Raw genomic sequence first — 24,767 nt, forward strand, 5'->3', positions numbered from 1 at the left:
GTGGTGTAACTAGTGATCGACTGGCCCAGGTGCAGGATGTACATACATTCCGAGAAATTCCCCCTGCCCTGCTGCCCTCAACAACTCCGACAGGGCCCAAGGGGATACTGGCCCAGGTGCGACCACACCCCGTAACCCCCAGTTACGCCACGGGTCATAAATGATGCCTTATGCCTGTTTATACTGACTTTTATTGTTTTTTTAGGGAAGAGGGACTGGTCTAAATCCTGGTATTTGTCATTATTCTACTAGCTGCCTGATCAGATGGAAAAAATCACTTATAGAGAAGACCCATACCTAGGGTTGCCATCACTTATAGAGAAGACCCATACCTAGGGTTGCCACCTTTTCCTGAAAAAAAATACTGGCCTTCCTATATATTTATCTTTTTTCCCTATTAATAACATTGGGACGAACCATCATTTTTACCAGCCAGGTGAGAAAGTGGCTGGACAACCACGAAACGCGTTAAGCCTATGGTTCTTTAATGTTTCTACAATGAGGTGCCGCATTTAATGGACTAACACATTTTGTAACTTTTATTATAACACTCCACTTCATTTCTGTGGTGCGTCGTGTCTCTGCATACAGTTTGGGCAGCCCTAGCCCTATCCTTACACCTGTGGGGGTTTATGTATGTCATGTATAGGCTGGGAGAGTCATACCTTGAACATTAAAGCAAATCTTTGTAAGTGTGCCCTTTAAACAACTGAACTTACAAACACATGGCTTATCCACAAAGCACCATATATATTAGACAATCCCTAACACACTGGTGATTTACTTCAGGAATAGGAACTTCTATAATGTTTTGTAAGTACAATTTTCCGTGGATAACGTATAAGACAAAAAGAAAGAAGGTGCTCGGTCAATTCCCAATTCCTAAAGAGTTAAGGAAGCCCCCACCTCTGTCCCTTCCCCTCTCACCAACCCACTGTCTCCCTGGCCTCACGTGTGGGACTCGCAGAGTGGGTCACTCCCCACTGACAGGAGCAGCTTCTTAAACCCCCAGCCCTCGGCGCCCTCATCCCACTCGTGCGTCACTCACTCACTCACACTCACAGGCTGAGCATGGGACTATTGCTGGACTCACACACTGCGCTATATCCTTGCGCCTGATCCTCCGCTGCCGCAGGCTGTGCAATCGCTGCGCTACGTGGGAATTCCGTCTGTGAAGCTGCGGATCCTCTTGGGACACAATAAAGTGAGTGGCCCCTGAACACTTCCAGCCCCGGCTCCGCAGAACTTCCATTTTATTTCAAGGCTCGTTTGAAGTTGGATGCTGGGAAAAGAAAGTAGTTTGAAAGGCAGATAGCAGTGGAGATAAGAGTTCATTCTTTACTGCTGCTCCTCGCTGCTAGGTAGCAATGTACGCTGTGCCCTCTCCCTCCCCGATTCCTGGAGGACATAGACGGACGGTGCTGCTGCTGGGCTGCGTGCTTGTGCTTGTGGGATGCGCGACAGTGCCACCAGCCGCGGGCCAGTACGCCTTCAGCGCGGAATCCAGCAGAGGAGCGCAAGAAGCGAGGGAAGGAACCATCAGCGCAGCAAACAGGGTCCGCAGGAGAGGACAGCAAGATGCTCTGCGCGGGTAGGTCATGGGGAGGAGTTGGAACTTTCCACTTCGTTTGGGACACTTGTGGATCCTTGTGTTCATTTGATGTCCCTGTGGAATGATACGTTTTAGCAACAAATAACCAATACTTTTTTTTTACACAGGAACTGGAAAACAACCCCCCACTCACTGACCAAACTAGATATTACTGGGCCCCACAGCAAATTCGTTTTCAGGCCCGCAAATGTCTACAGGTTGACTTGTTTTAGCAATATTTATTGAAATTGTATATGAATGAGGGTCTCATGGGGCCCCTATACCCCCTGGGCCTCTGCTTCCTCTGTAGTTACGCCCTTGCCCCCACTCCCCCACTTTATAAGTGACATCCTTGCGTAAAATATACCAGCTGACGTGTTGAATAAAGCGTTGCGCTCCTTATGCTCTAAAGTCAGCCACAGGGGCCTCACTATTCATATTCACTTGCTTTTTCTTATAAAAAAAGAGCGCCATTCCTTGCAAGGTGTTTCTGTTTCCACAGTGACTTCACCCTTTATATATATATGTATATATATATGTATATAATAGTGATGTGCGGACTTACCTCACATTCTTCTTCGCGGGTGGCGGGCGGGTGTGGGTTGAGCTCTTCTGCTCTCCCCTCCGCCACGATCAAATGCCGGCTTCCGGGTTCGTCTTTTATAGACGCTGCGCCTGCTCTCCCCGCCCCCTTTTGTGACATCATCTGCGGCGCGGCGCAGGTCTATACCAGGGGCCCACTTTCAAAACTTTTATTCCTCCTCTCCTCACTCAACCTCTTTATTCTCCTAGTGTTTTATATCTACTTACTATACTCTATTCTTCTATTATTAAGTCCCTTAAAGATATAGGGAATGGCCATGAAATGGGCTAAATGGTTAGAAGCAAGAGGCCCACTGACACCTGGGCCCACCGGGAGTTTTCCTGGTATCCCAGTGGGCCAGTCCGACACTGTCTATAAAAGCAACCCGGAAATGCGGATGCGGGGGGGAGCAGGCTAAGGGAGAGCGGGTTAGGGTCGGCTGTGGGTTGGGGAAATCCTGACCCGCATATAACTAGCATGTATATAAGTGTTTTGCATGTACAAACTAAGCTACCTCCCTTATTTTCTTTGACTGTTACATTCATATATGATGTAGAGTTTTAGTATTTTATTGATATAAACGGTTTGATATAAACGGTTTCTGAAGAGTACACTTTGAGTTTTGACATCATAAGAAGGTCACCTTTCAGGATAAGACACGAAGACACTAACTAAAATATTTGCAAACAGCTGAAACAAAATAAAAATGAGAATATGATGTACATCTGTTTCAACCAGGTATGTTTAAAGGAGAAGGAAAGTCATCTTGCACTTGGGGGTGCCAAATGTTAGACACCCCCAAGTGAATGTATTTACTTACCTGAAACCCTGGGCCGGTGCTCCTATTAGCAGAAAACTGCACCGGCCTGGAGTTATTCCAGGGAGCACAACGGATCGATCCTCTTCCGTCTTCCTCTTTCTTCACGTGGCTGCGCATGCACAGTAGAATGAAAAGCCAAACTTTTAACTAAAAAGTCAGCTATTTTGTTCAACTGCGCATGCGTTTGCCCCAGGAAATTTGAACCAAGAAGAAGCCAGAAGAGGATTGCTCCGTGGTGCTCACTGGTATAACCCCGGCCCGGTGCAGGTTTCTTCTGATAGGAGCACCAGCCCGGGGTTTCAGGTAAGTCAATACAATCATTTGGGGGTGCCTAACATTTGGCACCCCCAAGTGCAGGATGACTTTCCTTCTCCTTTAATGGCCCAAATTTTATAAACAGATTTAAAGATGTTATGGAATGCCCCATGCTTAGCAGGTTTTCAGTTGGTCTTTATTTGTTAATTTCCTTTAATAGTTTTTAAAGTATTTGTCTTACCAGATTTCATATAGGGGGTCACTGTCCCTATCAGCCAAAAGGCTATTGCTCTGTAAGGCTACAATTTTTTTTTTATTGTTCCCTCTCCTATTTATATCCCAGTCTCTCATTTAAACTGCTGCCTGGCTGCTCGCTGCTGAAATTCCAAGCTGGAGAGCTGCTGAACAAAAAGTTTAATAATTAAAAAAAAAAAACACAAAAGAAGGGCAACTGATAAGTGTCATAAAATATCACTGTATCATACTCAAAGTTAATTTAAAGGTGATATACTACTTTAATAGTGTCCAATACTCATAATGCTTTTATTTATATTATAGTCTATTTGTTGTACTGCAGCGGTTTCTATAACCACACACTCTGCAATAATATCCCTTAGAATTTTTACTTGTGTCCTTGCGATCAGAGGCATCTTAAAATGCTCCAACTATCTGACTTTTATGAATGAGCCTAGCTAGTACAGTATTTGAGTTGGAAAAGCTTGTATGATTTCTGCTGGCAAAGCTAACCCACATCCAGGCAGATGGAGCTTAATATTTGCCAAGAACGTCTCTGGTTTCACGCCTACATTTTTACTACAGCAGGTCTGATTTTTTTTTTAACTTTCTAATTTGTTAAAGTATGATGTTGCTTACTGTATGTGTTTCTCTCACTATGTCTAAAGGAGGAACGAACAATCAAATGGCTACGTGTTGCATTTTCCAGTGCTATACACTGTTATTCAGCGCTCTATTGTAAAAAAGTCCTTTAATTGAATTGCTGGTAGCAGGGAGAGTTTTAGTGCAGGTCAGAAAAGGCCTTTACTCTGTACCTTCAGCCTCAGATTAATAATAATTGATGAATCAGGATGTATAAGCAGAGGTCTTCCAGCTATCGCTTAACTACATTTTCCAGCATCCACTTCACAACCTTCACCTGTTATTGGCATGTTGGGAGGTGTACTGCATGGCTCTTCAACCCCTTGGATGTTGCCAATGCCTCCAAGCAGGTGCTTATTTATTAATTCCTGGCTTAAAGGCAATTACACTGCCAAACTGTGTACACTGCCAAACAGAATCTCCTGTTGGCTGTAAGTCCACATAGGACTACCAATATTCAATCACAGCCCTTATTTGTAAGCCCTGAAAACTTTTTGCATGCTTGTGTTGCTTTCCAATATTATTTTATACTTGAGTGTTGCTCTTGGTTAAAAAAGGTTGGGGACCCCTGCGCTGGTCTCATACCACTTTAACCTGCCCCTCCACTAACTCCTCCAGCGCATGGTCCCCTGCTTAAGGGGGAGAGGGCCAAGGTGGCAGGCAGGGTTACCTAGGGGCCCAGCATTGTGCCCTGATCTGCCCCAATCCCCTCCAGATCCCCTCTCCCATCTCAACTCACATACCCTTCCCTAATATCAAGCATGCCTTTAGGAACATGCTCCAACTATCTGAATTTTATGAATGAGCATAGCTAGAACTGTATTTGAGTTGGAAAGGCATGCAAAGGCATCATGTATGATTTCTGCTGTCAAAAAGTTGAAAATACCATGTATTACCACGTGTATGCTAGCCATCCATTTGGCACATAGGCTGATTGGTTGCATACGATAAATTGGCTGGTGTCTGGCCATCTTAACCATTGGCCATCTTTTTTAAATAAATTATTTTTTGCTAATGGGAGTGCCACAAAGGGTATTTTGGTTGCCAGTCATTTTTTGGCACCTACAGTATATTATCTTCCACTGCTGCCCTCTTGGTAAAGAAGACCACAGTTAGGGTTGCCACCTGCCCAATATTTTACCGGCCTGGCCTGTAAAAATGATGGTTGATCCCAATGTTATTAATAGGGAAAAAAGATAAATATATAGGAAGGCCGGTATTTTTATCCCGAAAAGGTGGCAACCCTACTCACAGTGCATCAGGAGATTTTAGATTTCTTTTGTAATGACCATCAGACTAACACAATACTAACAGAGAAGCACAGAATTCTGACAGATGTTAGAGAAAGAAGTAACCCTGGATCTTCCCTCATGAGTAATGGCCAAGACATGTAGTTAATAATAGAATACAGCATGTGCAGGGAGCAATAATCATGACTTTCAGTTTTCTCTTTTTGAAATTCACAGTTTATTGTGTAGTTCAATACAGCTAAGCTAATACTGTGTCTCAAAAGCATATCAAATAATTAGCTTGAAATTGGTATACAGTACGTACTTTGAAAGAATTGTACTTTGAAACATATATCAACATATATGAATATTGCTGCAGTAATGTTTCTAAACACTGAGAAAATAGTAGGTATTTGCTTTCCCAAGATGTTGGGTGCATTTCGGTTGCATGGATTTTCGGGTTTCTGTAATTTAATTTACTACCGCTAACCTATGCACACCATCAACAAGTTTGTCTTGCATGTATTGGCATATACATCAGAATTACTGGTTTTAGTAGAAGAAAGCCACCCTAGACTAAGATTAACCCTCAAAGTTTGATATATTATAATGAGGTTTTGGGCCATTTAGATGCTGAACATGAAGCAGGCAGCAAAGCTTTTAGTCACACCATCAACTTATTTGACTTGTGCTTATTAGTATATGAAGCATTTCTGGTCTCAGTAGAGGAAAACTAACCTAGAATATGAATCAACCCACCATGCTTGACAGTCATTACAGGTTTTTGGCGTTTGGATGCTGAATAAAAGCAGGAAGCAGTGTTTTTATTCGTTCCATAGATCCTCAAAAATAATTCTAATATATCAATATTTCTAATATTGTTAATTGAACTTATATAAGAGGTGTTATGTAGTCTTCAGATGTTTAGAACATATGTTATGTCCTGGATGCTCTTTCTTTTTGGACTTTTGAGTGATCTTTGCAAAATACCATGTCTAAGGTGGAGTTTCTGTTGTCATTTTAAACAATTCTATTGACAGAATGTAATTCCAAGCGGCATATTGATAAAGCCGGGCATTGAAATACATCAAACATCACCATTTCAACCATTTCAAATTACACACTGTTACTGCTGTGTGATGAATGTAATGAGTAATAAGCGTTGTTGATCCCTGCTGGTTTTTTTACATGATTGTATTCTTGCTGCCAGAATTTATCTCTTGAACTTGAATGGGTTAGATCAGGTTGTGGGGTAAAATAATGGTGAAAATTTAGTTAGATGATTGTATTGGGCAAGGAGCGATGCATAGCTGGATGAATATAAGCAATTTGTTTTATTGACCATTAATTAACTATTATTATCCATTATTGTAACCATTTCTTAAAGACTTTTATAAATGTGCCTCTTAAGCAATATATGAAATATAAGGGCATACAGTTTTTAAAGGAACAGTAACACCAATATATGAAAATGTTTTAAAGGAATGACAGTATAATGTATTGTTGCCCAGCATTGGTAAAATGGGTGTGTTTGCTTCCAAAACACTACTGTAGTATATATGAACAAGATGCTGTGTATGGGGGCAGCCATTTAAGCATAGGATACACAGTAGATAGCAGATACGTTCTGAAGAATCACATGGTATACTACAGAGCTTATCTGTTATCTGCTGTGTATCCTGTGCCTTTTCGCCTTTTTTTTCCAGCTTGAATGGCTGCCCCCATGGCTACACAGCAGCTTGTTTACATAAACGATATTAGTCTTTATGAAACAAACACACAGCTTTTACCAGTGCATGCCAACAATATATTACATTTTAATTACTTTAATTACTTTAAAAGACTTCATTTTTTTGGTGTTACTGTTCCTTTAATCAGCAGGCAGCTGGTTAAAAGTAAACATCTCATTGGTTACTATGGGTTACTGCACCTGGGCAAACTTTGTGCCGTTTATTACATAGTGGGGTATATGTTTTCAAATGGAGCATTATGATACTTTTTATGTAGAAATTCTAACGAGCAATTGGAATACAAAATTAGAGATTCTCTCCAAATTTCACATACTCAACTGTATTGTTTCTACCATGTATATATTTTTGTCTCGGGAGATACAGGCATGTTTAATATTATGCTTTGTATTGCTTAAGAAAAGTGTGGTTTCAATCAGAAAGGATATCATGTTAAGAACTTGTGATTCTAATTATTATACTATTGGTTCCCAAAGTTTTTCTTAGTACTGTAAATGTCTGAGCTTGCATGCTCCGACATTTCTCTAATGTGAACTTTAAATGGACTGGATGATGGCTACTTCAAGGGCTTGAGTAGATATATACAGTGTATATGGACTACATTAAGAACTCTTTATAGGGCTTGTGTTTTTTGTGAACACTTGTGTGAGGGATACAATCCTAATTATAACTAGGGACTTTAAAGGAACAGTAACACCAAAAAATCAAAGTATATCAAAGTAATTAAAATATATTGTACTGTTGCTCAGCACTGGTAAAACTAGTGTGTTTGCTTCAGAAAGAATACTACAGTTTATACAAACAAGCTGCTGTGTAGCCATTCAAGCTGGCAAAAAGGAGAAAAGACAGGTCACATATCAGATAAAACACAATTCTACATGGATTATCTGGTATGTGCTATGTAACCTGTGCATTTTCTCTTTTTTTCCAGCTTGAACGGCTGTCCCCATGGCTACACAGCAACTTGTTTATATAAATTATAGTAGTCTTTCTGAAGCAAACACACAGGTTTTACCAATGCATGCTAACAGTATATTATGGGGCAGATTTATCAAGGTTCGAATTTCGAAGTTTAAAAAACTTCGAAATTCGACCATCGAATGGCATTACTTCAATATTCAAAATCAATGTTTTTTTATATTGAATTTGGCCATATTCGGTCGAAGTAAAATCGTTCTAATCGAACGTTTCGAACAATTTAATCGATCGATCGAATGATTTTACTTCGACTTCTAAAAACTTAGCCAAATGTTGGCTATAGGTTCTAGGAGGTCCCCATAGGCTAACATGGCAGGTTTAAGGTGGCAAACTGTTGAAGTCGAACTTTTTTAAAGAGACAGTACTTCGATTTTCGATTATTCGATGGCTGAAGTACCCAAAAATTACTTCGAAATTCGAAGTTTTTTAATTCCTTGGGTCTTTATTTATGCATCTGTGATTGTTCTTTTGCAGAAATACATAACTCACTCCCAAAGCCTAAACTATAATACCCCCAACTTACTGTATCAGTATAGATACTTTTGTACACTGTAAATGTAATATTCTTTACATGCTAATTTTTTAACATCCCTGCTCTATATATATGTATGTATATATATATATATATATATATATATATATATATATATATATTTATACACATTCTGCTTGTGAGATGTTTTCATTTTTAGTTTCCATTGTACAAAGGTTTCATAAATAATAAAGGTTATGGTTTACTTTTTCTGTAGATATACAGTCTCTCTCTTTCTGGAATGGCTCTTTATGTAGTCATTTTAGGGAACTTTTCCACAGTTGTTTTTCTTAGTTATGCGATTCTATAAGTCAGTTTCAAAATGTGATTTGGCAGTGCTTCATTAAACACAGTCATGGAAATTTTCATGTAAATTCTTCTGTAGGCTGCTAAATACAACTAGTATACAAGTAAACCAAGGTGAAAGAGCAAGAGGCAAAGGGGCTGATTTGCATACATAGGTGCTGAGTTGCAGAAGTTAGGTTGCTTATAACAACCAATCAGCAATTAGTTTTGAACAGTTGATTACAACTAAAAAATGAATGCAGAGTCCTGATTTGATGCTATTGGCAACAGGCTGGATTTGTGGCCGCCGATTTATGGCGCAGCTCCCCAGTGCTCCAGCGTAGTGCGGGCGGCCGCTAGGACAGCGCCGCCTAGGGGTGCCAGCCATGGAAATCCAACCCTGATTGCCAACTTTATTTGTGCAATTTAGTTCTTATGTTATTGAACCATAAAGATCGATACCGATATATCAGTTCCATCTCAAAAACATGTAACTGTAGTTTATCTTTATTATTATTATTCAACCTAAGAAAAAATACAATTTGCCTTTATTATCAAAAATTAGGAATCTGAGCTTCCTTGCATCATCTTTCAGCCTTCAGTTTCAATGAAGGTTGTTTTGTGTTTAAAGGGCGTCACCCCCGGAAAAAGTTTTTATCTGCCCTGGTAGCTCAAACTGTTGATCTTTTTTGTAATGTAAGACAAGGCAGCTGATTTACAGACCTGTCTTTGCTGGGGAAAGGCTGGAACTAAATGGTAAGCGTTCTAGCGATCGAATGCAATGAGAGGCAGTCATCAAGTGGGATGCACCGAATCTAATGTAAGTAATACTAATGTCACATCTTCAAACTGATTGCATCCGGCACGACACGACTGTCAAATGCGAACGCTGCACGCTGTGTCTTCATCTGACAGTCATGTTGTGTGGGATGCAATTAGTTTGGTGATGCAACATTTGTATTACTAGATTCGGCGCATCCGACGTGATGCCTGTACTTGCTCCCATTGCGTTGGATCGGAAGGACGGGCACTGTGTAGTTCAGCACTGTGTAGTTCAGACTTTTGTAACATTGTTTAAAAAGTAACAAGCAGGAGTTAAGCAATGCTGCTTTCAATTGCAGTTGTTTTAACTTTAAAAGCACATAAAAAATGTAATACCGTAAATGTATATTGGCAAGTTGTTTAGAATTTTGTTTTCTTTTATTGGCCAACCTTTTATTTTGGGCTTGACTTGCCCCTTAAATATGCAGCGCATGTTGAATAATACAATTGATACTTTTTATTTCCTAAAATGTATTTTAATGCACAACACCAAACTAAAAGATAATGTGCAATCTGTTTGATAAGTTGAAGGTCACATACATGCATCTTGAATTAAGCTGTACCATTGAGCTGAACAGTCAAGCATTCTGTTGGGTTTTTATATACCTTTACTACATGTAAATACCTCCAATATAAAGTCTATAAATAGTCATAATTTTAGTTATATTTTGGTGTATAACAGAGAGCTTAAAGTGGGGAGTCAGGAGAATTGAAAGAGGGGTGGGTGCATGATCCATCATTTTTTAGGTAAAGGCTGTCCTTAAATGGACATGGTAGAGTCTGTCATGTGAACATTTCCCAGACAAATAAAAAGTGTCTAGCACCCTGTAGTTCTGTGACATCTAGGGGCAGATGTATCAAGGGTCGAATATCAAGGGTTAATTAACCCTCGATATTCAACTGGCGAATTAAAATCCTTCGACTTCGCATATCGAAGTCGCAGGATTTTGCGCAATTCGTTCGATCAAACGATCTATGGAATAATCGTTCGATTGAACGATTAGATCCTTTGAATCGAATGATTCGAAGGATTTTAATGCATCGATCAATGGATTATCCTTCGATCATAAAAAACTTGGAAAGCCTATAGGGACCTTCCCCATAGGCTAACATTGGCCTCGGTAGGTTTTAGGTGGCGAACTAGGGGGGTCGAAGAAATTTACAGTAATCGACAGTACTTCGATTATTGAATGGTCGAACAATTTTTGTTCGAATCGTTCCATTCGAAAGGTCGTAGTCGAAGGTCGAAGTAGCCAATTCGATGGTCGAAGTAGCCAAAAAAAACATTCGAAATTCGAACAATTTTACCTCTATTCCTTCACTCGATCTTAGTGAATGGGCCCCCTAATATCCACATATTTCAAATAGGTATCCCATTCCATATACTGTATATCTGTAATTCAGCTTTACTAATATTATAACAAACTGGAGACCTGCAACAGATTAACATCTCAACACCATGGAATATTTATTAAATAGAGTGGAGTGAAAATGAAAAGAAATCCTTTTGTTGAAAATTGGCACATCTGCCAAGCAAAAATATTTGGACTTATTGATCCATTGAATAAGAACTTCTCTGCTATACGCAGTCAAGCAAAGAGTATGCGAATTAATTTGTGGTCTAGTTAAATGATTCAACAGATAATAATTTAATCTGAGATACCATAAACTATTTACTTTTGTGTGCTTTTAAAAATAAGTATAGCTTTATAGTGTACCTTGAACCACATAATATTGTCAAAGAAAATACTAGTAATATGAATGAAATATGCAAAACGTTAACATAGTCTGGTAACCCATGCCAACCATTCAGATAGTAGACTGGTAAATGCTACCTGCTTATAGGTTCCCATAGATTATATGAGCTAATGCATTCTTTGAATCTGTTATTTTATTATCCTATATGAAGCTGTCAAATGTTGTGATCTCAGCACAACATATAAAACAGTTTCCCAAGGCAACCACTAAAATTATGTCACTAGAGAGATAAATCAATTGTCAGTCCAGGAGCAGCAAACTCTCTGTGTACTTAAAATCAATGGGTTTTAACTCCACTGCTGAGGCCAAAAGGGGTTGTACAAAATAGCTTGTAGCATGAAAAGCATGAGGTTTGGAGAGCAGAGGTAAGACTTAATCATTCACTGACCAGTTGGGTACAGGGTAGAGACAGAATAGGATGGAGTGAAGGAAGAGCTAGATGGAAATGGGTAGCAGAGGCAAGCAGTATGCTAAGCACAATATACGTAAGATTGCAGTTAAGGTTAGAGTCCTGTCTGGTTGGGTGCCACCACCCTGAGATATAACCTACCCAGACCCTACTTGCAAGGGGTTAACTCACCTTCTGACCTGCAGACCAGCTAACCCAGAAGTGACATCATTGTGGACTGGAAGGAACATCACTCTTGAGGGGATCAACTGGGTAAAAAGAATAAATAGTTTTACCATCTGGGTTGAGTGGGGGGTTCACAAAATGGGCATAGTCTTAATGTTCGCCACACGTTATCAAGGTAGAATTCCTGATGGGGGCCAGGTGTCAAGAGTAGATCCCAGTGTAACAAAGTCTGGGCACCCCTGCTTTAGTGAATCTGCCCCCTAAAGTGTGCATTTTCAAGAACTATGGCTTGAATGGTGCTCATGTTAATATATCTTGATGTTGTTGAGTGATTGCTTTTTTTCTATTCATATATTTAATGGGTTTAGGTTTTTATAGGCCTCAGTATCCATGCTGCTTTGTTACATGCCTAGATGTCTAGATCAGTGCTGTCCAACTTCTCTGGTACAGAGGGCTGGAATTTTTCTAATCTTTATGGTGGAGGGCCGATAATGGAAGCCAGTGTTAGCCACTCCATGTTTCTAGACCACACCCACTTTAAACCACACCCATGTAACCACAAGACCATGTCTACATTAATAGCACACCAAAAAACAGATGGTTGGTGCTCACTTCAGGGATCAGGGTCGGAACTAAGGGTAGGCAGAGTAGGCGGATTTCTAGGACACCATCATTGAGGGGCGCACTTTTAATGTTTTTTTTTTTTTTAAATTTCTTTTCAAGCATTTATGTAATCATTTGTTTCAGTAATCATGGTCACTCAGTTGGGTGGAATCCCCCTTCTTCACCGTCTCCCTCTTGCCAGCAAGTAATAGCTCCTTCTGTGCGGTGTGGCAGTGCAGCGCGACGTGCGTATACGCGTCAATGACTTCACTCATGCGGTTGGGTGGCAAAGGGAGGCAGAGTGCTGGCGGCCTGCTTGGTGTGACTCACACTTGCTGCTCTCAGCCTTGCACAGTTGCACTGAACTGAAGACATTCTGTGAAAGTGTGAAGCTTCCTGCTGGCACTGCCAGGTACAGATTTGGGTTGGGGGCCATATGTTTGCTGTTGCTGCTGGGCGCTGGCACGGGTACACAAATACTTGGGGGCAATATGATGTTATCAGATTTATTTTTGGCTGCTGCTATCACAGCATGATGGATGGCTGTTGAGCTTGCTGGTACAGGTACAGAGGGGCAGTATGATTGATGGCTGCTGGCACAGGTACAGGGGGGCTGTATTATGGGTGGCTGCTGGGCTTGCTGGTACAGGTACAGTAATATAAATGAAAAAGTGTTGTACATTTTCTTGCTTTCTTTATTTAAAAACCATCATGGTAAGGAGGTAAATGGTAATGCAGGACAGGGGGGGGGCTGATTGAAGCTCTTTCCTAGGGTGCCAAACGACCTTGGCCCGACACCGGCAGGGCTGCCACTCATATGTTAAAAAGTCATATTAAGACATACCCTTAAATCCATATGCCTCCTCCCCTGTGTATAATACAGTACCCCAGCATATGATTAAACACCTTAGGGGCCCCTAACAATAATTTTCAAATGCTAACAAACCCCCAGAACAAATACAGAGCTTATGTTCCATAGGGATCATAGGTCAGGCAGAGTATGGCACACACAGGATACAAAGAGCAGGCAAAGTATGACACACACAGGGAGCATAGGGAAGGCAGAACATAGCAGGAGACAGGAATCAGGACCAGTCTAATATATACTACATACAGTGACACAGTGCTGGTGCCTCATTAGCATTTTGAATGACAGGTGAACAATGTGGGCAGTTTCAGTCTGGGTTCTTTAGGGGTGTAAACAATAGAGGTGTCACAAGTGTGAACAATACAGGGGATTATAGAGTGTATTTGAGGTTTAAACCATGCAGGGGCCAGTTAATCTCTGTAGTGATACCTTTTAAAGTTTACAAATGGTAAACAGAGACAGCAATGTAATCTTTTTTACCGCACACCTGTAGTTCACCAATCCTGCAACTGGTGGTGCGTTTCTTCTGTTGACCCGGGTCGGGTCCCTTAGCAACGCATACTGTATGTATAGAATACGGAACCGCATACACTCTGGTTAATGCAGTGGGGGAGTATCCCCTTTTATTTAGCCACAAACATTTTAAAGTTCCGGGGGACAGGGACAGGGGGGGACACCCTCCCTTCATCAGGATGATGAAGGGAGGAACTGTTTCACGCTTTTGTTGCTCCCCAACTCTTTTAACAGCAGAATAAAAAGGTTGGGGACCCCTGTTATAGGGGAATGGAACCTGACTGCTGATTTCCTTTTATGTAGAAACAGATCACTTCACAGTAGTTGGTCTTGTTTCTGATATGGAACCTGGCATATGAACATATCCCAGAGATACAAAATGTGTCTATCGCCTTTAAACTCTTTGACAGCTAATATCCGCATAATAATAATAATCCCATATAGGTATGTTATGCAGCACTTCTAATGTTTAAACAAATAAGAGATCTGCAACAGATTAACAACATGTCAAAAAAATGAAATATTTGTTAAATAGAGTGGATTGAGCGTGAAAAGAAATCCATTGTTGAAAGCTGTCAAATCTGTTATGCAAAAATATTTGGATTTATTGGGTCCTTCTGATCCATGGAATAAGAATGTCTCTGCTATACACAGCTGCTACATAGTAACTCTAAGTAGTTACAGTATGTGAACAGGAAAATAAATGTGGAAAAGAACTATGACTATAGTTGGCTTAATGCCAATCATTAACTATCTTAATGACAAGACTGCAGTTCACACTAAGGGGCCAAACAAGCTCCTTTTTTTTGCCTGAGATAGATTATAGGTTAGTCTTTGTTTTTTTATGTGATTTGGTTGTCATGGTAAATAAAATATCTGCATAATTGTGAATTAGTGCATATAAGTATTTTAAGAGCACATCAGAAACCCTGTATATGCTTTTTACAGTATGTTGACCAGAAGAGAAGAAAGGGACATTTACTTATCACATGAACAGTAATGAGTGTCTCAAAAATGTAACCTTATCTTTTGTCCAGACAGTTATTTTTCTGTATTCTGTAAGTCACAAACCAACAACTGCATACTCCACCACTCTAGAACAAGTCAGTAGCCATCTACAAATAAGTGCAAATACTTCCAGTGGCAGAATTTACTCTACGATTCTTAGGGGGAAAAGTCTGTATTGTAAATAAATAAAAACGCTAAATTGCACTAATGTTTTTGAACTTTGTACTTAGCCCCATTAGTAAATGAGGCCCTGAATTTAAAGGGATACTGTCATGGGAAAAAATATTTTTTCAAAATGAATCAGTTAATAGTGCTGCTCCAGCAGAATTCTGCTCTGAAATCCATTTCTCAAAAGAGTAAACAGATTTTTTTATATTCAATTTTGAAATTAGTCATGTGACTTGTGCTCTGATAAACTTCAATCACTCTTTACTGCTGTACTGCAAGTTGGAGTGATATCACCCCCTCCCTTTCCCCCCCCCCAGCAGCCAAACAAAAGAACAATGGGAAGGTAACCAGATAACAGCTCCCTAACACAAGATAACAGCTGCCTGGTAGATCTAATAACAACACTCAATAGTAAAAACCCATGTCCCACTGAGACACATTAAGTTACATTGAGAAGGAAAAACAGCAGCCTGCCAGAAAGCATTTCTCTCCTAAAGTGCAGGCTCAGGTCACATGACTGGGGGCAGCTGGGAAATTGACAAAATGTCTAGCCCCATGTCAGATTTCAAAATTGAATATAAAAAAATCTGCTTGCTCTTTTGAGAAATGAATTTCAGTGCAGAATTCTGCTGGAGCAGCACTATTAACTGATTCATTTTGAAAAAATGTTTTTTTTACCATGACAGTATCCCTTTAATTTACTGTTGGGTATAATGTGAGACAGTTTTTTAACCAGAGATGGATTTTTCCATTTTAGGACTAACTTTATAAACACTTTGTTTGTTCAACAGGCCTAATGTATGTGGTTCTCGCTTCCACTCCTACTGTTGTCCTGGATGGAAAACACTTCCTGGAGGAAACCAATGCATTGTTCGTAAGTGGCATTTTGTATTATAATTTATATATTTACATACATTTTTTGTTCAAGAGCCATAGAGGCAAATTTACTGAATTTGCCAGCGATGGCTTCGCAGGCAGAACAGCAGTTCACCAGGTGAAAATTCACTCAGACAACACTAATTCACTAACATGTGCAGTTGCCTCCAGGGCGCCAAACACTGGCGAAGTTGCGCTAGCTTTAATTCAGCAAGCAAAGTGAAGTTGCGCTAGCGTTGGCTAATTTACATACGGCAGGAAGTTACGGTTGAATGGATGTATATGTTGCAGCAAATACATTACATTATACAAGCCCAGGGAAACTTAATAAGATAAAATAGAGTTGATATAATGACCTACACATGAGCCCAGTGTATAGTTTATGTGTCATATGTTAGGAAATGTAGGGGGGCAGCCGGTTACCCCAAAAAAGTTTTATGCTCTTTTGCAGCCTATCACCCTGAAAAAAGTTAAAGCATCAGCGTTTTTTGGGACTTAGGAATTTGCGGAGTTATTTCCCTTCGCCAGAGCTCAACTCATTCGATTGAGTGCGAATGAGCGCCAGCGTCAGTCTCTTTCGCGAGAGAAGTTACGCTGCGCCTGTTAGTAAATCGGCAAAGTACTGAAATGATGTCACGCTTGCGCTTTTCCCAATAATTTGCTCTGAATTTGCTCATTAGACAGATAGGCTAATGCCACCAAGTACATGTATGGTTTTTCAGTGTAAGTACATGTATGGTTTTTCAGTGTGTTGTAATTTTGTTGTTGACGTATAACAAAAGCAGCCACTGTTGTAATACTGAACTATACAATATAAAAGAGTTTAAAACAAAAAAAAAGAATTCTCTGATCTGTTGCAAATATTAACAACGCATCAATGTGGGCTGCAGTAAAAATAAACCTTTAATTTAAAAGATGTAGTGTGCTTTGTATTGCTATGAAACATTCCACACCAGATATATTAGTTGCCCAAAGGCATTTTTGCTGATATTTGTAGCTGAACCGCTGTTTGATGTGTTCCAGACCATCAGTAATAACATGATGTTTTATCTTACCTTGAGTGCACCTTGTAATAAAATCTGTCTTGTGTTCAAGGATATACATTTACAAAAGTGTATGATTAATTACAGAACATGAACCAATTGGAAGTTAAAGCTTAAGATCTAAACAAATGTTTTTTTCCCCTTTTTTCAGCGATTTGTAGAAATAGCTGTGGTGATGGATTTTGCTCCCGCCCAAACATGTGCACTTGCTCTACCGGACAAATATCTCCAAACTGTGGTTCAAAAACAAGTAAGTATGTGGTTATTATGTCCTTTTTCATTTTCATATTTATCATTTGTCTTTGGGAATGCAGTGCCTAAACTGCAGTGTAGAATTGTAGGAACAGTTAAAACACAAATTTCTGTTTTTACAATTTTGAGTGAGCTTAAGGCTTGCATACATATAGGCCTCTTTTTTTTGGCTGAGGACTGCCAGGTGCTTTGAGGTGTTTTGCGGAAGTGTCATGGTGGTGAAATAGTCTGGTAGATCATTAAGGGGCACTAAGGGGCAGATTTATCAAAGGTCGAGGTGAATTTTCGAATTCCAAAAATTCCAATTTTGAGCTATTTTTTGTGTACTTCGACAAGGGAATAGTCAAAATTCGATTCAAATTTGGAAAAGATGTACTGTCTCTTTAAAAATTCAACTTTGACCATTCGACATATAAAAGCTGCTGAATTGCTGTTTTAGCCTATGGGGGACCTCCTAGAACCTAATTGGAGTCAATTAGTGGAAAAATCAAAGTTTTGTTTGGGAAAAACTTTGATTCGAATTCGATCGAATGCGCTATTACTTTTATCCAAATGGAATTTGATCAAACTCAATAACATTTTTCGCCAAAAAAAACCCCTTGAATTTCAGGAAGGCTGCAAACAGCTCCAAATTGATCCCTAGACCTCTCCCATTGACTTAAACAGCAATTCAGCAGGTTTTAGGCTGCAAATAGTTGAATTAAAAAAAAAAAAAGCTGCTATATTAGCTTGCTATGACATTACTTCCTGCCTGAGTCTCTCCCTGCTAGCTCTGAGCTCTGATTACAGTGGGGATGGGAGGAGTTGGGGGGGAGCAAACTGAGCATGCCCAAAGCCCAAGCCCCGGAGGTTTAAAATAAAAGCAGGAAGTCTAATACAGAAGCCCATGTGTACACAATAAAAGGAACAGACAGAGGACTCTGAACAGCATTCATTTGAGGGTTTACCAGTGTATTCATATAGACCTTTCTGATAAACCATACTTAGTTTTAACCTTTTCTTCCCCCTTTAAATTATTGATTTAAAATGTAAATAGAGCAATATCTTAGTTCCATGCTCTATAAAAGGGGGGTACATCTTGAAGCCGACATATTAGAATGAAGAAACCATGCAAGAGTTCAGAAATTCTTGCAAGGTTTTAGTAGCTGAATGCTTGAGCCAGCATTCTTAAAGGGGTTGTTCACCTTCCAAACACTTTTTTCAATTCAGTTGTTTTTAGATTGTTCCGCAGAAATAAAGACTTTTTTCGATTACTTTCATTATTTATTTTTTACGTTTTTTCCAAAATCTAAGTGTAAAGTTTAATGTTCGTGTCTCTGGTGCTTGAGTCTGGCAGCTCAGTAATTCAGGTGCAGACTCTGAACTGTTACAATTTTGCAACATTTAGTTGATACATTTTTCGGCAGCAGGAGTATTAGCAACAATTGTATCAAATCTAACAACTGCCTGTAATGAAACCCAGAGATTCAGCTCAGCAGGGACAAAGATAAGAAATGTATCAACTAAATGTATCAATTTAGAACAGTTTACAGGATCGGAGACCCCCTCCTCAGAGCTGCTTCACAACGAGAGAAATTACACTTTACACTTCAATATTAGAAAAACCGTCACACATAGAAAATAGAAAGTCATTGGAAAAAGTCGTTATTTCTGGTGATCTATCTGAAACCAACCAGTTGTTTGAAGGTGAACAACCCCTTTAAATTGGCCCCTTACAGTTTGGAGAATTTTGTGAGGGAAAGCATGCAAAATCCAATCATGATAAAACTAGAAGAGAAATTGAAGCAGACTTCTTGACTTCTATGAGTTTCAAAACATTTCAGACAATTTTCTCTGCTAATGACATGTGACGTGCTTTTACAGTACAACAGTGCAGCGTCAGATGCATGAATGGGGGAACTTGTGTTGAAGATCATTGTCAGTGCCAAAAGGGTTATGTTGGAGCACACTGTGGACAACGTAAGTACAGAATCCTTGAACTTCATAAAGATATGCCAAACCAAAAAAATGTTTATCTGATTTGTGCATTTGTACCACAAAATACCTTTGGTTTATAGTATCTTTCCACATGGGCCATATACTTTGGGCTGGATTTTTCAAAAACAGAATATTTGATTTTTGATTTTGTTTGAATACATTTGACAACAAATTCATTTGGCAGTTGTCTGATTGAATTGATATATTTCATTGCCCAAGCTTTCAAGATTCTTATCCCAAAAGAGCCAAATAAAGACTATTGTTGAATTCCATAGAAGGCTGTGGGCAATGGCCTGATATAAATCAGTTTGGACCTTTTTGTCTGCTAGAAACTGTCCAAAAAACTTTAAGGTAGAGGTATTTGTGTTTTTTAGTGCATTGTTCCGCTTTATTTTCAGTTCTTACTTTTGTTATTCGGATCAGCTCAATAGTGTTCCTTTTGTTTCAGTAGACATACCAAAGAATGGCTAATGCTCTTTCCTTGTCCTTTTATTTTAGTCATTCTGGGACATTTTCTAATTTTGGTAAAAAATTATTGTTCAGCTTGAAAGACATGTTGGCTGGTGAGAGACTGTATAATAGGATTTGTCTAGTTTGAACAAAAAATTAACTTTTGCAAATTTTTTTCATTAAATTAATAAAAACCACCTCTACAAACTAACAGCAACAAGAAACATTTGAAATTTTCAACCACAGGCGTTGATAAATTGCCTTTAGAAAAGTCCATATTGCATTTTAATATATAAATGTTTGATTCATTTAAAGGGTCTGTACTGTTCTTGAGTAATTGGACTTGTGTAACATTATGAAAGAATATAATTACGACAAATTCAGTGTCTGACACTTAAACAAAAAATGTATTGTAAAATTAGAAAAAAATGGGTTTTGAACATACTGCAGTGTATCTGCCCACAGACTACACAATGAATGCCTTTGTCAATTGATGCCTTGATATGCTAAAGCCTTTTTATTTTTAAAAAGTAAACATATTTAACAGTTACATTGCAGTACATTGATTGGGAAGGCAAAAAATAGCTTTATGCCCATGACGTCTTTTTTTAAATCTGTCCTAATTGATCAATGAAGGCACCACATTCAAAATAGCTGCAGATTTATTCTCAGATTGGTCAAAATTCCTCCCCAAAACTCCCATAAGTTGTGATACAATCACGTGTGTAATTTTATTCAATGATTGCAACAAGTGCTCTTTCTTTTAGAACAAACCCATTTTAACATCAACCAATGAATCACCACTTCCTCCAGTAATTAGTTACATAACTTGCCCAACTGTACAGTTTAAAAATACAACTCTGTGTATCTACCACAAGAATTTTTTTTCTTGTTACACAGTTCTCCTGAATAGTGAAAAACACCTTTTCCACTTTTTTAAAGTGGACCTGTCACCCAGACACACAAATCTGTATAATAAAAGTCATTTTTAAAGCAAACATGAAATCTATTTTTATTAAAGCATTCATAGCTGTTTTAAGCTCATTTAAAAATCTCAGCTGTCAATCAAATATTGTCTGCCCCTCCTGTAGGCGGGGCAGACGGTTACTTTCACTTTCCATTAGCATTTCCTAGATGTCACTGCTCTGCACACATTCTCCCTCTCTCTTCACCATTTAATTGTTTAGCCAGTGCATGGGGATGAACATCAGGTCCTCCATTCTGGTGCACAAACAAGATTCTGAGATGATGCAAGGCTTGACTTAATAACAGTGTCCACAAAATGGCTCCTGCCTGCTTGTTATAATTATGAATACCCAGGCTGAAGGAAACAAGATTCAAACAATTTATATAGTATAATTAAAGTTAATTTTGCTTGACTAATGTGATAAAATAGGATTTTGAACAATTTTTTTGGGTGATGGGTCCCCTTTAAAAGAATCATTTTTACCAAACCTTCTTTAGAACTGAAACTATTTTAAAATACTTTGTGCTTTATTGCTAAACTTTTTATGTGTTTTTCTTATAAAACGTCATGCTATGTTTCCAAAGTACATAATGTTTTATTAATTATGCCTTTTTGTAGATAGAGTAGCAGTCCTGTAATAATGACACCAACTTTCATTGAGTTTTTATACTCTTCTATTGCTATGGGTTTCTGCCCGGCATCAGGGACCATTTGTATTTGTGAGCTGGATGACCCCTGTTTAACTGAGGGCTGTGCCCATAAAAGCATTTGCTGTATATTTATATCCCAAATAATGCAGAGCCAACTCTTCTCCTACAAAATGGGTGTTATTATTAGTTTGGTAAATGCTAAAGGCAGTGAAAGAGCAAGGGACTAAAGAGCATTGACTTTCATTGTAAATTTGAGTACCGTATATACTCGTGTATAAGCCGACCCGTGTATAAGCCGAGGTACCTAATTTACCTAAGAAAACTGGAAAAATGTATTGACTCGTGTATAAGCCTAGGGGCCCCATGTCAGATTTCAAAATGTGAATGTGACCCAGCCGCAACAATTGGGGGACACTGGGCAGGTACCTGTTACTGTCTGTGACTGACTGTGTCGCCGACCGGATTTCATGTTTGCTTCCCTCTGCCACCCCTATTTCATGTTTGCTTCCCTCTGCCACTTCCCCCCCCATCTGTTGCTCTCCCCACCCTAGCTGCTCTTCCCTCTGTCCTTCCCTCTGTCACCTCTGCTCTTCCCTCTGTCCTTCCCTCTGTCACCTCTGCTCTTCCCTCTGTCCTTCCCTCTGTCACCTCTGCCCCAGCCGGACTGCCTGTGACTGCCTGTGTCGCCGCCCGGAGCAGGTCCGGCTGGCGCCGGCCGCTACCCACGTGGCGGCCATGGGCGCCGCCATTTTGAAAGCGAATGCCGGCAGGGAAGGACGCGCCGCCCGGAGCTCCTGGACCTGCTCCGGGCGGCGACACAGGCAGTCACAGGCAGTCCGGCTGGGGCAGAGGTGACAGAGGGAAGGACAGAGGGAAGAGCAGAGGTATGACCCGCGTATAAGCCGAGTTTGAGTTTTTCAGCACATTTTGGGTGCTGAAAAACTCGGCTTATACGCGAGTATATACGGTAATTTTCCGCAGTTAGGCTCTGTCTTCTGAAGAAACGTGAATTTGTTTGTCACTGCTTTTGAAAAAGTGTAATCTCTAAAAGGAAAACAATATAAGCACTGCATAGATAATGGTAAAATGAAAAGTCAACTCAGTAGTAAAATAAATAATAACACCCCACCCGGGGCTTTAGAGTGTTGCCTGGTACAACCACTGCACTGCCACCCAAAATTTAAACCTTCTTACCCCCTTCTTTACATATGTTGGAAGCAGATGTCCTCATGGAAGTTCAGTTATGGTTGGGAACAAATCCATTCAGCATTGTCGCAAATTGAAATAGCAGAAGAAACACTGCCCGTATCTTAAACATAACCATGAACTAATTATAGACAATAGCAAAAATGTGCTGTGTTTTGGTTGTATAAAGCTTTCTCAATCAAACGTTACATATAATAACTTGTACGATCATTAATCACATCTGGCACATGCTAGAACACAAATGTAAAAAAAAAAGAGACTAAACAGCAAATTTAGGTGTAAATACAATACAAACAATACAATACAATACAAAACAATATAGGAATGCACACAAAAACCACACACATGCAAATAAAATCTCATAAACAAAATATACATTCACAGACTAAAAAAAGATGCATAAACAGTGGAAATCATGAATACATATAGGTACACACAAACAAATATGAACTACTAGCATGAAGGCAAACAAATATATTTAACTTTATATGTAGAACATATACAGGTACAATAAGTTTTCACGTGATCAACCGTAAAAGGCATTTTTTGTCATGGAATTGAACCTGGTCCTATGTATGAATGATGATCTTTCCTTTTCGAGGATTTTTTTTTGTTTGGCACAACATGCAACTGGGCTACAGCTTAAAGCATCCATACTGCCTGGCCTTAGAAATACTCCAAAAATTCTGGAGCCTAGCAACATGCATACCTTAGAACTGTTGCTGATCTGAATACATTTCTCTCAGGTTGGTATCACCTATTTGTAGAGACATAGGGGCTGGCAGGTTGCAGCTAATCTAATGGTATCTGATGGATTACGGTAGTCCAATCAGGATTATAAAATATCTTCTTACATGTTATTTAAAGATATAACACATTTCTCACATTTAAAAAGCACAGTGGAATACCCATAGCCTGAATAATAATTGCATAGTAACACGCTGTAAACACGTTCAGATTGGTGGATCGGCCACAGAAATAATTACGTTTACTTGCTGTTAGCAAACACAACCCAAATTGTCTGGGAGCCCCAAAGCACAGGGAAATGAGTTGCTGCTGCCTGGGCTAACAACCTACAGCATTCAGGAAAGCTTAATACATTATATACATTTGTCTGCAAATTATCAGTATAGAGAATTCAGAATTACTTATAAGTCATAGCCTCCTAAGCCTAGAGCCATATGACCCACCATAGCAACCAGAAAACTGGAAATAGAATTCTAAGGAAAACGTCTTCTAATGAAGAAGGCAGAAATCAATGTTATAGGACATTAACCTCCCAATCCCTGGTTCTATACTCAGGTTTGAAATAAAAATCACCATACTTCTAGCTGATTACATGATTGCGTTCAGCAGAGGCTTCCCAGGTATGTATCAGTAACCCTGTAAGGCTACTACAGAACTCTCTGCTGTATCTTAGAAACATTGATTTGGTGGTTAGACATCCGAAAGGGGTAATTTAATAAAAGGTGTAATGTTGGTCATAACAACCAATCAGCACGTAGCATTTATTGTTCATCTATTTGAAAATATGCATCTGATTGGTTGCTATGGGTCCAAATGCCTGGGCAAATGTTGCCCTTTTCATTACAATACCCTAAAGGAGCTAACTTTGTAGAGAAAGAAAATCTACTTTCCGTGCCGGTATTCATAAAAATACAACTTTCCTTCTTCAAATATTTCCAAAGGAAAAATAAACTACAGGAGAGAATCCATTACATTTTACATATATACGTGTTTCCAAAATTGCAATACGTATGTGTGAAACTGGGCTCATCGCTGCCTATTTTTAGTATTTGCGTGGAGAACATACCATTCTCAAAAAAGACTTAATAAATGTTTAAAAGTCTATTCTGTCATTCTAATTTATTTCCTAGAATAAATTTATTTGACAAACCAAATATCTACTTTAACACGTACTATATTATGCTCCTTCAATTAGGTGTGAAATCCCTTTGCAGATCTTATCACATATTGGCACATTTTGCAGAGCATTTCATTGCACTGACTTCTACCTTGTCGATAACAGTCTTGACTGCATACATGTGTTTGTCACCTTTTTAGTCTACCATTTGGTCCTGCATTATATGGTGTTGTAAGTAATCAATGGCACAGGAGCTCCATGACAATGAACA

At 39.3% G+C, this 24,767-nt stretch overlaps 1 protein-coding gene across 1 annotated transcript in view; it reads left to right on the forward strand.

The window, feature by feature from the left end:
- The first annotated feature begins 980 nt into the window (after positions 1-980).
- The window catches only part of fbn2.L (fibrillin 2 (congenital contractural arachnodactyly) L homeolog), a 142,749-nt gene continuing 118,962 nt past the window's right edge, over positions 981-24,767 (forward strand). The window contains exons 1-4 of the mRNA XM_018264131.2: positions 981-1,591; positions 16,003-16,085; positions 17,282-17,380; positions 19,246-19,341. Coding sequence (XP_018119620.1) covers positions 1,368-1,591; positions 16,003-16,085; positions 17,282-17,380; positions 19,246-19,341 — 502 coding nt within the window. The 5' untranslated portion in view covers positions 981-1,367. The remainder of the gene's footprint in view (positions 1,592-16,002; positions 16,086-17,281; positions 17,381-19,245; positions 19,342-24,767) is intronic.

Source organism: Xenopus laevis, chromosome 1L (assembly GCF_017654675.1).
Source record: "Xenopus laevis strain J_2021 chromosome 1L, Xenopus_laevis_v10.1, whole genome shotgun sequence".
NCBI lineage: Eukaryota > Metazoa > Chordata > Amphibia > Anura > Pipidae > Xenopus > Xenopus laevis.